Source organism: Gadus chalcogrammus, chromosome 3 (genome assembly GCF_026213295.1).
Source record: "Gadus chalcogrammus isolate NIFS_2021 chromosome 3, NIFS_Gcha_1.0, whole genome shotgun sequence".
In the NCBI taxonomy this organism is placed as follows: domain Eukaryota; kingdom Metazoa; phylum Chordata; class Actinopteri; order Gadiformes; family Gadidae; genus Gadus; species Gadus chalcogrammus.
This window is the reverse complement of record NC_079414.1, coordinates 6556278-6570494: the sequence shown is the minus strand read 5'-3', so window position 1 is coordinate 6570494 and position 14217 is coordinate 6556278. Positions and strand designations below refer to the sequence as shown.

Here is a 14217-nt window from a genome sequence, read left to right as displayed (position 1 = left end):
CTGAAAAAATGTAAATAGAGAAATCTCTTCTTCACCGTGTACTAAGTAAAAATAAATAATGCAAGAAAGATACTGCAAGTACATGCACCGGTGTGTGAGTGCTGCATTGTGCATATGCATACGCACTATGCATTGTGGGTAGTCAGACTGCACAAGCTGAGAAACAGAGAGTCAAACAGACAGATGGGGAGTTGGACCCCTGCTGAGCACAGCTATGATGTTGCACCCTGGCACCCCGGCGGCTAAGCTAGCCCTAGAGGTATGGAGGCCCTGGCTGCAGTGGTTTATCCACCCCTTCATAATATGGACAAACCACAAAAACTTGGTGTGCAGCCAGGACACCAAATTTTTTCAACTTTCTCCAGAACAGATGGGCGCTGTTCTTCACACACCTTGAGTAGTGCTTCAGTTTGCATACTGCCCTGGATCAAAGAATCCCAAAACTGACACCCTATCCCGACAGTTTGATACCTCAGAGGAGGAACATACCCATTATCGCCGTTTATCAGCACTGCATTTCCCGGGTATTGAGACATTGGTAAGGGAAGCCCCTCACCATGACTCCAATGGGCTCACTGATCCCTGCCTTACCATTTATCCTGGAGCCTCGAAAATACTACCCTTCCAGAGGAGGCAGCTCTGGCCAATGCAAACACCCATGCCTGTCCCAAGTATGACCAGAACAAGAACTTGTCATAATCCCCTATGGGCACATCGATCCCCTACCCATACAGCCCCTGTTCCCATAAGGATTTCTCTCATTTTAATTGTGCTCGCCCCCTTCCGTAGGACTCAATACTATTCTAATTGAAAGCCACACACTTCCTCCCTTTCCCCAAGCTCCCATCAGCCCAAAGAACAGCCTGGCCGATCGTCCAGCACATCTTCTGATTCTATCGCCTAGCTCAGGACAGAGCTCAAGATCACCTCCAGGTTCTGGGAGGTGTTTTGTACCCCCATTGTGGCCTCTGTCAGCCTATCCTGAGGCCTCCATCCACAGCGTGTCGTCTTCAACCAGAGAGTGGTGTTGAGGTGACCTAGGTCAGGTTTCCCTTCTCCCTGAGCCCTCACCTCCCCTGAGGATGGACTGTGATGGACCGTCAGGAGCCATGCATCAGAGGGGCAGTCCTGTCATGGTCACTGTTCCCTCACCTCTAGCTTCCACTACGAGTCGTCCTGTCTCCGGCATTGGTCATTGGTCATGTCGATCATGTGTTGATTAGTAATGTCCCTCAGCTGTTTAGAGCCTATTTAGTTCTCCCTGTCCTTTGTTCTGTGATCTGTGTTTGATTGATCTCGCCTTGTGTAATCCACAAGCCAGCACTGGCCTGGTTTGCTCTAGGGTTTATTAGATGTATTTATTTTTTCTAGGAATTAGTTAGGGTTTTTATTACTTTGCCCTCTTTATCTTGTTTGTCGGATAATATTAATTAGAAATTGGTAGTTCAAATCTTTCGAGCCTCTTTGGGCCTTCACTTTGCTTAGTTCTACACCCTCTGCTATTACTGACCCTGCTATGGTTTCAATTACAGCAGCCCCCCTGGATATGTGCGCATACAGGTTTTGTGCCTCTTAGTTTTTTTACTAATTAAATGCATCATTTTGCATTTGATCAGTTTCAAAGCATATACATTTTCTTATTTCTCTTTTCCTTTTCAATAAAATTGTTCCCATATCTGCCCTCCTCTGCAAAATATAAACACACACGTACACACTTCCCCATCGTCTATTCGCTGTTCACGGTCTCTCCTCTCTTTCAACCCTGTTCCTTCCTACACCTACTCTCTCCCTCCACAGGTAGCTACCCCTCCCAGCCCACTGGACATCTGTTGTCTAGCAACTCCTGCACCAATCACAGATCCAGGCCTCGCCTCTCCTCTGCAGTGGAACCAGCCTTGCATGCAAATGTCCCACACTGACGAATCGAGCACTACCTCACACACACACACACACACACACACACACACACACACACACACACACACACACACACACACACACACACACACACACACACACACACACACACACACACACACACACACACACACACACACACACAAGCCAGCTCTCGACACCTACAGACTTGGATGGCTACAGGTTACTAGCACTCCAGAAGATTACACGATTCAGATCATACCGTGAGCTTTAAATAAATGACCAGATTTGCCTGTTGAGTTGTCTATATGGAACCCTTAAAAGGAGCCTGAATATAGATCATGGCATATTAGTAATATATTTATAATGCTGAACATTCCTTTTGACAAAACCATTTATTTTAATGGCAATAGTTTACCAATAGTATAGTTAGTATACAATACAATATACAATAGTATACTTCTGACAAATGTACTAGCTAAATGCCCTAAATGTAAATGTAGTATTCCAGCTGAAATTGATTGCCATCATGTTTCTGTTTTGGGGAACTCCTACATTGCTTTCCATTTGACCACAGTCATCTGGCAATTATAATACTTATAATACTTATAATCTGCTCCACCTTTCAAGTTCAAGAGTGTCAACAATAGGCCGTGACCAGCCTGGCATATTACTTCACGACTCCTTTGTGTGTGGGTGTGTGCGTGTGTGGGTGTGCATGCGTTTGTGGGCCTTTGGTGTGTGTATACTGTACATCAGTGTTCTGTCTGTGTTTCTATGGAAGTGAAAGGTTCTCTAAGCCTCAGCCTCCCCACCATGTCAGATGGGAGTTTTAGGCTTACGTGGTTCAAACTGAGTAAGCCAAGGTCTGCATATTCTCTTAATGTAAAACCAACTTGACTGTCCAGACAAATTTACATTGATGCCAGTCAGCCTCTGCATGCTACGCCTGCCGGGCCTGTGTTCACCAGCTCTCCGCTGATTGTCTGACTGTTGGTTTACATTAGTTTAAGGTTTTATATTTTCCTGGATTCATAAACCTGTGTTTGACACTTCCTTAGACAGGATACATACAGCCAGCCATCACTTTTATTTTCAAAGGGGCAGGGTGAAGTGCATGTTAAACCAAAAAAGGGCTATCAAACTCTTTCATTGGTTGTTGTCCCCCATGTCCAACTTAACACCACCATGAATCAGCTTGTCATGGGTCAGGGGTGTGATGTAGCAGCAGGTACTAGGAATCAGGCATCTTTCTCTACAATCTCCGATGAACATTGTAGATTGAATGGAGTAGCCATACACCAGTCAAACACCATGGCCACTGCACTACCCTGCCCTACCCTGATTGTATGTTGCGGTTCAACTGTGTAATATAGCTCATTTAGCTCCCTATGGCCAAATGCAAGTGCCTTGGAACCTTCCCCTTCCCTCTATAGGTCATTTTAAGACAGTCCAAACCACTCCACCATGGTTACATGTCACCTCTCTGTCTCTCTCTGTGCCTCTCTCTCTCTCTCTCTCTCTCTCTCTCTCTCTCTCTCTCTCTCTCTCTCTCTCTCTCGCTCTCTCTATGCCCGTCAGTTTCAAGTATATGGGGTCTGCAACCGCACTGCAGCAGAGGATGATCTGTGTGTGTGTGTGTGTGTGTGTGTGTGTGTGTGTGTGTGTGTGTGTGTGTGTGTGTGTGTGTGTGTGTGTGTGTGTGTGTGTATGTGTGTGTGTGTGTGTGTGTGTGTGTGTGTGTGTCTTTGCCTTCTGCAGAGCAATGAGTATAAGGTAAACTTTCTTTCATTAAATGCGTTGCGCCATTAGACTTTTGTGCAAGGTTGGTTTTGTATCTATGGTCAACCTGTCCCCTGTCTGCAATTTGCATGGCACATACATAACATATGGTCAAAGTCTGTCATTTGTTTGCAAATATACACCCTCACCAAGACCATGAGATGAATGAAATAGTGTAAGTATATCTCTACGTGTTTAATAAATGTAAGAAGTGTTTTTAGCGTAATTTGAGTCCGAAGTGCTGTTACAGTAACACCACAAAAGCTATCCTCCTTAGTAAACAGGAAATAGAACAAAAAGCATGAAAAATAGTTTATTGGGGAAAAACAATTGACTGTGCTGAATGTTTTACATTGGTTGGCAGAAGTCTAAAACAACCAACTCCTGCTTGGGTTCATGGGTTCATGCATAAAAATTATGGATATTGGGCAGTTATGGATCAATTCGGACCAAACGAATAGCAGGAATTAAAAGGAAAGGCAGGCGAAAATAATGACACAGAAGCAAAAGGGATCAACTCAAAGCAGAGAGACAGAAAATACAGAAAGTCAGTAACTGAGATTAATATGCTCAGCAGATATTGTTTCAGTAGCACAGGCCCAGACTCATGTCATAGTTTACATTGAGATTTACACCACACCTAAAAATAAATTTAATTAACTCCTTTCATTAAAAAGATGTAGCGGTGTGAATGTAACATCCTCTGCCAGTGGTTCTCCGCCGTACATTTCCCTCCTTGCTTCTGCCCCTGTAGAACCCTGCAGAACCCTGTCAGACCCTGTCAGACCCCCCGGTTCTAAGGATCATCATTCAAGAATGCACAGTCCACTGCCCTAGGAAAGAGCGGTGACGCCCGGGCCCATGACCTGGACTCTGTCTGTTCCACAAACATCAGAGGTCTGAGGCTCCCAAATATTCCTTGTCTTTTCTTGGAGGAGAAAGAAGTCTTCCGCTTGCGTCACACACATGGTGTCAATAGTTCTGGAGGGCAGAGCAGCAATAAATACAGAAAACAAGCATACAGGTCCAGAGGGATGGGCCACATGTACAGCACAAGCACCTACACATATGTGCACACTGTGGCTAGTTTATGGGGTATGTACGTGCTATTTCTGGGGAAGTGGGATCCGGTTTTGTTCTTAGTAACATTTGAAGGCATTAATAGACATTTTTCTCCCGTAGTGGTCATGTTTGGTTCTCACACTGACGCATCCAAGTCCCACAGAATCACCTTGGTAAATATTTATTCAGCTAACGTGAACGCCCTTGAGCTGCTAAATCATCTGAATTACAGAAGAAACTGTGACTGAAATGTTGTATTTCCACGTTGAAATGGAATGAAAAATATTGCACACATGTTGCACTTTATAATTTATTTCAATCTATCATCAATCACCCCAACAAATCCATTAATCGCCACCTCGCTCTCTGTCACTCTATTCTCATTCTACTGTCTCTCCTTGTTCTCATTTCCATTCCGGTCTCACTCTCAGGCTTTCAGAGGAAACTAAAGATTCTCCTCCCCAGTGTGTATCACAAGGGTTTCAAGGACAAAAAAACTCACATTTATCACAAGCACCCTCTCTCTCTCTGCATCTCTCTCTCTCTCTCTCTCTCTCTCTCTCTCTCTCTCTCTCTCTCTCTCTCTCTCTCTCTCTCTCTCTCTCTCTCTCTCTCTCTCTCTCTCGCTCTCTCTCTCTCCTCTCTCTCCCTTTCCCTCTCTCTCTCCAGCCCCATCTCTCTCTCTGTCTCTGTCTCTGTCTGTCTCTCTCTCTCTCTCTCTCTCTCTCTCTCTCTCTCTCTCTCTCTCTCTCTCTCTCTCTCTCTCTCTATGTCTCTCTCTCTCTCTCTCTTGATCTCTATCTCTGTCTCTCTCTCTCTGTCTCTCTCCCTTTCCTTCTCTGTCTCCAGCCCCATCTCTCTCTCTCTCTCTCGCTCTCTGTGTTTCTGTCTCTCTCTGTCTCTGTCTCTCTCTCTCTCCACCTCTCTCTCTCTCTCCATCTCTCTCCCTTTCCCTCTCTGTCTCCAGCCCCATCTCTCTCTCTCTCTCCCTCTGTCTCACTCTGTGTATCTCTCTGCGTCTCTCTCTGTGTCTCTCTCTGTCTCTCTCTCTCTGAGTCTCTCTCTCTCTCTCTCTCTCTCTCTCTCTCTCTCTCTCTCTCTCTCTCTCTCTCTCTCTCTCTCTCTCTCTCTCCCCCCCATCTCTATCCCTCTTCTCTCCATCTCTCTCTCTCTCTCTCTCTCTCTCTCTCTCTCTCTCTCTCTCTCTCTCTCTCTCTCTCTCTCTCTCTCTCTCTCTCTCTCTCTCTCTCTCTCTCTCTCTCTCTCTCTCTCTCTCTCTCTTTCCATATCTCACACATTTTGTGGTTTGTCTGAACCTGTTGTCTGAATCAGCCACAAAAAATAGGCAGTACTTATTACAACTCTGATTTTATTTATTGAACATGTTGTTTTCTGTTAAAATCCTCAACACGGAGATAAGACATCAATGGGCAGCTGTCTAGAGACAACCTTCATAACCTTCAAACACAGGCTGGACAATGAAGAAATGAGGAATGCACAGACCGCCGGGCTGAAGAAGCAGGCAACAGGAAGACAGAGAGAGAGCGGGGGGGGGGGGGTACAAAGAGGATGATGTGGAGTTAAAGGGTAAGTCGAATCAATTGACATGATGAGCTGACAAGAAGAAGGACAAGCAGAAGACAGGGCTAGGGAGAAAAAAGGTTGAAGAGAGCTCAAGCACACGGTGAGGATACATGAGAGGGAGAGGGAGAGGAGCGAAGAATGAGAGTATGCTCTCTAATTAAGAATGCCCTAGCTTCCTCTGCAAGGTACAATGCCCTAGTTAGTCTGACTTTACTTTTTATAAACCGTACGCACGCATGCACGCACACACACACACACACACACACACACACACACACACACACATACAGAATGAAACACACAGCACACGTGCGCAGACACACACGCACACTCACCTACAGACATATTCGTGAAGGATGGCGTGCACTAATAAGCCGTTTGGTTGGCAAGGTAGGTTAGCATATCGAGGAGGAGAAAAAACATCTTGCATTTGTGTGTGGGTGGGTCGCTGTGTGTGTGTGTGTGTGTGTGTGTGTGTGTGTGTGTGTGTGTGTGTGTGTGTGTGTGTGTGTGTGTGTGTGTGTGTGTGTGTGTGTGTGTGTGTGTGTGTGTGTTTGTGTTTGTGTGTGTGTCTAGGCGAGGAGAGTGAGTGAGTAAGTGAGTGACCAACGTTTATTTATAGCCCAGAGCTACACAGTGTGTGTCATGTGATTTATCTATCCCCACTTCTTTTTCCTTCACTCCCTCCTCCCATCAATCCATCGCTCCGTTTCTCTTTTCAGCAGTCCCACTTCTCTCTCCCCTCCCACTGCCCTGCCTTCAGAGAGACAAGGCCTTCAACGAGAGACAAGACCTTCAGAGAGACAAGACCATCAGAGAGAGACAAGACAAGGCCTTCAGAGAGAGACAAGCCAAGGACTTCAGAGAGAGACAAGGCCTTCAGAGAGGCAAGGCTTTCAGAGAGAGACAAGACTATTCCTTCAGAGAGACAAGACAAGTCCTTCAGAGAGAGACAAGGCCTTCAAAGATATACTATACAAGACCTTCAGAGAGAGACAAGGCCTTTCAGAGAGACAAGACTATCCCTTAAGAGATACAAGACAAGCCCTTCAGAGAGAGACAAGCCAAGGCCTTCAGAGAGAGACGAGGCCTTCAGAGAGAGACAAGACTATTCCTTCAGAGAGACAAGACAAGGCCTTCAGAGAGAGACAAGGCCTTCAGAGAGACAAGACAAGGCCTTCGGAGAGAGACAAGGCCTTCAGAGAGAGACAAAGACAAGGCCTTCAGAGAGACAAGGCAAGGGCCTCCAGATAGAGACAAGTCAAGGCCTTTAAAGAGAGAGACAAGAGATTGCCTTCAGAGACAGACAAGAAAAGGCCAAGGTGAGAGAAAAAATTACAAGGTCAGCACAAAACAACGCAATAGGAAAGGGAGGAGGAAGGGCAGACAAGAGCTATGAATGTTCACTGAATGAGTTTATCTTCCCACACAGGAACAAAAACACAGGCATGCAGACACAAACACATGCACAAACAAATACACACATAAATGCACGCACACACACCCCATTTAGATTTAGCCTCTCTTGTTAGTTTAGGTTTCAGCATCTCTGTTACCATGACTCCTTCAGATAAGGTATCTTAAAACAACAGCCTGCCCCGTTACCATAGGAACTGTCCAATATCTTACTTCCAGAATCATGAATAAAGCAGAACTAAGCCAGGAACCATGGTGACACGAAAAGACACTTAACCATTTCCAATGAGCGACCATTTTCCTTTGAAATGGATTACAAAAAAATATATGTATACCATTGTTATGCACTCCAGATTAAATAAAGGTTGAATAAAACACAAACACAGACGGCACACAGACGCAGATAAGCACAAATGTGCTAAACCACCCACACAAAAAACCTGCCCTCAAAATGCACACTTAAACAAGCACAGAGAGCCAAACAAACCAGGCTGGCATAGAGAAATGCAAAGTGACAAAGATGGCTAGCAAACAGAGTCACAGTGACAGCACACTGACACTTGCATAGGGGGTGGAGAGGGCAAATATTCAACTGCTGAGAGAAATACTTACATGCACCAGCGCCCCTCCCCCAATGGTAACAAACATGCGCACACACACATGCCCAGGCACATACACACAAGCACCCACACTATCTGTCTGTCTGTCTGTCTGTCTGTCTGTCTGTCTGTCTGTCTGTCTGTCTGTCTGTCTGTCTGTCTGTCTGTCTGTCTGTCTGTCTGTCTGTCTGTCTGTCTGTCTGTCTGTCTGTCTGTCTGTCTGTCTGTCTGTCTGTCTGTCTGTCTACTAGGCCTCAGTTTATCTCAATCACTGACGGCTGTTAATGAAATCCTGCATAATCAGGATTGCTAAATGCGGGATTGCAATGCCCTGACAACACCCCCCAGCCCCCCCCCCAGCCCCCTACACCCCTCATCAAACTCTCAAAGCGTTAACCTATAAGCACTCCGCACAGTGACCGTACTCAGTACTACCCCGCACATGTCTGCTTCTTAACATTCAGTCGTGCATCGAAATAGACATAACAATGTCACACGCTGTATGAGTGACTGTGTTTGTGTGTGTGTGTGTGTGTGTGTGTGTGTGTGTGTGTGTGTGTGTGTGTGTGTGTGTGTGTGTGTGTGTGTGTGTGTGTGTGTGTGTGTGTGTGTGTGTGTATGTGTGTGTGTGTGTGTGTGTGTTTGGGGGGGGGGGGGGGGTGCTGTGTGTGTAGGTATTTGTTTGTGTCTCTCTGTGCAGCAGAGGGAGATGGGGGGATCTGTGGAGGGTCATGATCTTGCCGAAGAGCAGGGAATCAGCATTGCAATTCCAGGGCTTATCGCGGAAAGAGGCTAAGACCATATCTGACGGAGCAGCATGCCTGGAATGGAAGACCTCCATGCCCCACCCCCACCCTGCATCCACCCACGCATGAGGGGAGCAAAAGGAGCGACAGATGGAGAGATGAAAAGAAGCCAGAACGAGGCAGGGAAAGAGGAAGGAAAGAGAAAGCGCATGTGTTTGTGTGTGTATACGGGTGGATGTATGTTTGTTTGCGTTTGTGTGTGTGTGTGTATGTGTGTGTGTCCCATAAATGCCTGTGTGTGCGTGCGCCCTCGTGTGTGCATGCACACTCGTGTGTGCGAGCAATGTGCACAAGCTTGTGCAATGAGATAACCCCTTGCAGTATTTGTAGGGAAAATCTATCCCTGCATGCAACGGGGTGAGACACAGATCCCCCGTTGCTGAGGAGTCTATTACCACCCAAGTGATGCATTGACGGGGAGGGAAGAGGCCAAGGAAGGAGAGCAAGGGGACGGTTAAATCACAACTTCTGTGACCATATAGATGAAGAGAGACATCTTTCTATCGAAAGTCAAGCAATTGTTTGCCCAGGAGATGTTTGACACAGGTTTGAGCACCTCAGTGTATCTGAAGCTTGAAACTCCAGAGAGATGGCAGGAATATTGACACAAATAGGTTAAAAGGCAAATCTGATAGATAATTGATCAGTACAAATTCTGACAATCGATGAATCAATCTAAGAATGTATTAGGTCAAAAAGTAATCATAATATTGGCTGCTTATAGCATCAGAAATTCAAACAGTTGCTTTCCTCTATTTCGGGTCATTCTAAAAACAATACGTTAGCATCTCTTGGCCGCTTGTCAGAAACATAGAGCCATTTGAAGAAATCACAGCGCTGTGCTAACTTAACGTAATGTGCCTCTAGCATTATGGATATTGTTCTATGAGTCATTGATCCACCAAAAGAAAGAAGATGAAAGAATGAGCATCAAAACAAAAAACAAAACAGTAGCTGCAGTCCTGTTGTAATGTCCTCTCAGCGCGGACAAGGTCAGAAGTGAGAGAGGGATAGACTGCGCTGATGGTCGTGGTGGAGGTATGGAGAGCGGGGATGGGGGGCAGACTCCAGGGATACAGTGAGGGGGATGTGTGATGCGAGGAGGGGGGGGGGGGGGAGGGAGAGGGCAGTTTGAGGTTTGTGTGAGTAGGATGGAAGCCGTTCGATCTCACAGCCTGCAAAGCAAAATGGACAAAGGAGACCCTCCAGAGAGGGGAGAAGGGGCGGAGCGCTACCAGCGGAGGAGGGAGGCATGTAAAGGTTACGCGGGGGACTGGATGTGAGCTGGGAGGGGGGGCAAGAAACAAGATGTGATGGGTAGAACAAAAAGAGAGGAAGGATATATCTTTGGGCTGGCTTAGGGTGAATCGTTCCACAAAGAATGGATGCTGGTACCTGACAAAAAGAACACCTCGCAAGGGTAATATGTACACCCGCACTGGGCCAAACCACACGCTTTCTTTTATTAAAAAGAGGGAATGCCAACATCTCCACTTCCCTTTGGCACCTCCCTGTCTCCCTGCCTCTCTTTAAATGTTGTGCTTGATGACAGATTTGGTATGAGAGGCGACGCAGTGTTTGGATAATAAGCAGCGCCACGTTTTTGTGTTCCTGCTTGTTAACGTCAATAATCATATTTATGCTGCCACTTAAAGTTTTGAGTTTCTATGCCCCTCCTTTACAGTTGTATGAGCCCCTTACGTGTTTGCACTTGTCAGCTTGACTACTTAATTGCGTCCTCACATCATAAACCTACACAAATGCAAATGCTTGTTGGAGCACTTTCCCCAAGCGGCTGCCGATGGCCTACATGATATCGAAAGTGATTGTATCGCAATAGACAGAGACTGATATCTAGGAACTCAAATCACTAAGAGTCAAGTGGCCAAACCTTGACTCCTTGGACTTGCTGAGAGTTGTACATATGCTGGTTTGTGTGTCGGAGCATCTCAGAATGTTTGTATGTATGTGTGTGTGCATTTGTGTTTGCGTGACGGGTGTCTGCGTGTGGGACATGGGTGAGTGTGTCCGTGTGTGTGTGCGCGTGTGTGTGGGGGCTGTAGGTTCATGTGTGAATGCATGCGTTTGTGTGTGTGTGTGTGTGTGTGTGTGTGTGTGTGTGTGTGTGTGTGTGTGTGTGTGTGTGTGTGTGTGTGTGTGTGTGTGTGTGTGTGTGTGTGTGTGTGTGCGTGTGTGTGTGTGTGTGTGTGTGTGTGTGTGTGTGTGTGTGTGTGTTCGTGCACACGTGTCCCAAGCCTGAGGCAACCAGGCCAGGGGCTACAATTACTGTGACGGATCTGAAAGAACTGGGTCGGCTTTGCAAGAGATTTGCCCACGGGACAACAAGACCAGCCAGTGTCCTGAATCAATAAGAAAATAAGCATGCACGCGCACAGATATAACCTCACACGCCAATGTACACACCCACTCACACACAGACAAATGCATGCCCGCTTAAACATATGCACAGACAAATATATTCACAAAGCCAACCTGCTTCCATATATATATATATATATATATGTGTGTATTCATTCAAATTTGACAGACACATCATTGGCACAGTGAAAATAGCTATGATCTTAAAGACTTAAAGACAGATTGATATAGAAAATGAGAAAACCAACCAAGAGGTTTCCTAGTATTATCGGACACATTGAGTGAAATAAACAGACACATCCATACTCAGATATAAATGAAGAAACTCTGTCTGTCAAATGATTGGTTTTCTTTCTTTCCAACCCTAACCCTCCTATGCTGTTACATGCTATCGATTCCCATGTATCTGACCTGTATCTCTCCCTCTCTTTGCTCACCATCTAACTCTATCCGTCCATCTCTCTCTCTCTCTCTCTCTCTCTCTCTCTCTCTCTCTCTCACACCGTCTCACTATCTCACTCTCTCACTCTCTCATCCCCAGAGCCTATTCCTGGGGGCAGTAATGTTCACAGCTCATCCTCACGTGACTCAATGTCACTTGGCACATGTTGGCCTGCACGTGTGTGTGTGTGTGTGTGTGTGCTTGTGTGCTTGTGTGTATGTGAGTGTGTGTGTGTGTGTGTGTGTGTGTGTGTGTGTGTGTGTGTGTGTGTGTGTGTGTGTGTGTGTGTGTGTGTGTGTGTGTGTGTGTGTGTGTGTGTGTGTGTGTGTGTGTGAGTGTGTGTGTGTGTGTGTGTGTGTGTGTGTGTGTGTGAGAGTGTGTCTGCGTGTGCATGCCTGTGTGTGGTACCGACCTCTGGCAGAAAGCTTCTTGGTGTTGATTATTTTGGCAGCAAACTCCTGTCCAGAGGAGATCTTCACGCACCTTCTGACCACAGAGAAAGCTCCCCTAAAAAACACACACACACACACACACACACACACATACTTGTTAACTGGCCTATAGAGCATTCTGACAGGAACACTTTGTTTTCAACACTCCTGTAGCCTCAACATCCAGTTTCAAGTCAAATGGATGCGATGAAATGTTATCCTGATGACAGTCAGGGTTTTGGAAGTCCCCAACGCCAACCATTCATCCTTCTGAAAAACAATTTGGTTTATGATAGTATATTATGATATTGCATCACGGCTTAGCTGCTCTCCTTCTGCCATTCAGATGGCACGTCTCCGTACGAGCACATGTTTGCTTGCCATTCACTGGGCGTTATGTTTCAATGGAAGACACAAGGAAAAGCCTTTGCTACCATGTCTCAGTCACTCGTATTTGTAAAAGAATATCAAATCGAGAAAGATTTATTGAGGCATGAAATCACAAACACACAAATACACCTCAACACCCCTCTGTACACAACAGCACAGGAACGGCGCCCACCATGACCAAGAGGCTGAATTAATTAACGCAGGGTTTATGTGTTCAGGGCCAGGGTGCCTTATCATCTGTGGCATTCATGTAGATCCAGGGTGTGCAACACATGTATGAGGCTGGGCCTCAGCCATGTGAAACTGGGTCAGCTATGTTTGAGAGAGGAGCAATGCGCTACATCTGCGAACACGGCCATCCAGCAACTCAATGCAGCTCTTACCCCGTCCAGATGCTTGCCGCTCTGCCGTTCCTGCTCTGCTGTTCCCGCTTTACTCTGTTTTTTTTCTCCCTGATGGCTTTTCTCTAAAATCACGTTTTTTTAAATTATGTTGAAGCACAATATCATAAATGTTGGATAGATGAACGCATGCTACCATGCCTGCCTATGGAACTTTGTCAAAGCGGGGTATGTGGCCGTGTAGGGTACTACAGCGCTTTGGTCCCCTCAATGTGGATTTGGGATGGCAGGGTGTCAGATGTTGCGGAGAGTTGCCAGGTATGCAGTCAAATAAAGTCACACTGGATGATCCACCTGACAGAGTTTGAAGAATCCCTGAGCATGCTACACTGGGAATGGATAACTGGTTTTATTTATTCACTCACTATGTTATTTATACGAGATAGAATGTGCTGTCCCTTCGTGGGATGTGCAGTGTAAGGTTGTGATGATAGTCTATGCACTCTCCCTATCTTTATCATATCACTTCAGTGCGTAAATGTGTGTATTCATGTCCAAACGTGAGATAAGATGCACACCACAGCTGTGTTCTTCCAATTGATAATAATAAATTCCTGAAGCTTTTACTGAGCATTACTAAACACGCTTTAGCAGCATACTGTTCCAACTTAGCTCTAATGTAAAGGGATTTGGGGGAGATGTTCCCGTGGAGCATTACATAAGATTCATATGCTGTAGGACAGTGTCCTTATGGCTGACGGCAGCGCAGGGCAAGCCACTGACCCAACTAGGGTATTTGCTAACTGGACTGCGTTCCTGGCCCCGTTTATCCTTCACTTCTCTCTGTGTGTATGAGAAACAGTGAAATAACTTCCTGCATTTAAAGTGGACTGGTCGGATCATGGTGTAGGATTGATCGATAAGACAGAGAAAAGTACATTTGATTGTAGTTTTCGTGCAATTTTGTGTAACAAAAACGATAACAGGACTGTTATTAAAAAGTTTGTTTAAAATATAAATATGAAATGATAGACCAGCATTGTTTTTCGGTATCTATCCCAGAAGTACATTCTCACCGTGACCATGTTGCAGGAAAGAAATGTGAAT

General features: G+C 45.8%; 1 protein-coding gene across 3 annotated transcripts in view; it reads right to left on the bottom strand.

Annotated features, from left to right (window-relative positions):
* LOC130379074 (calcium/calmodulin-dependent protein kinase type II delta 2 chain) overlaps positions 1-14217 on the bottom strand; it is a 42034-nt gene that overhangs the window by 26259 nt on the left and 1558 nt on the right. For all 3 annotated transcript variants that reach the window (XM_056585665.1, XM_056585663.1, XM_056585664.1), the window contains exon 2: positions 12361-12455. In XM_056585665.1, the coding sequence (XP_056441640.1) occupies positions 12361-12455 (95 nt within the window). The remainder of the gene's footprint in view (positions 1-12360; positions 12456-14217) is intronic.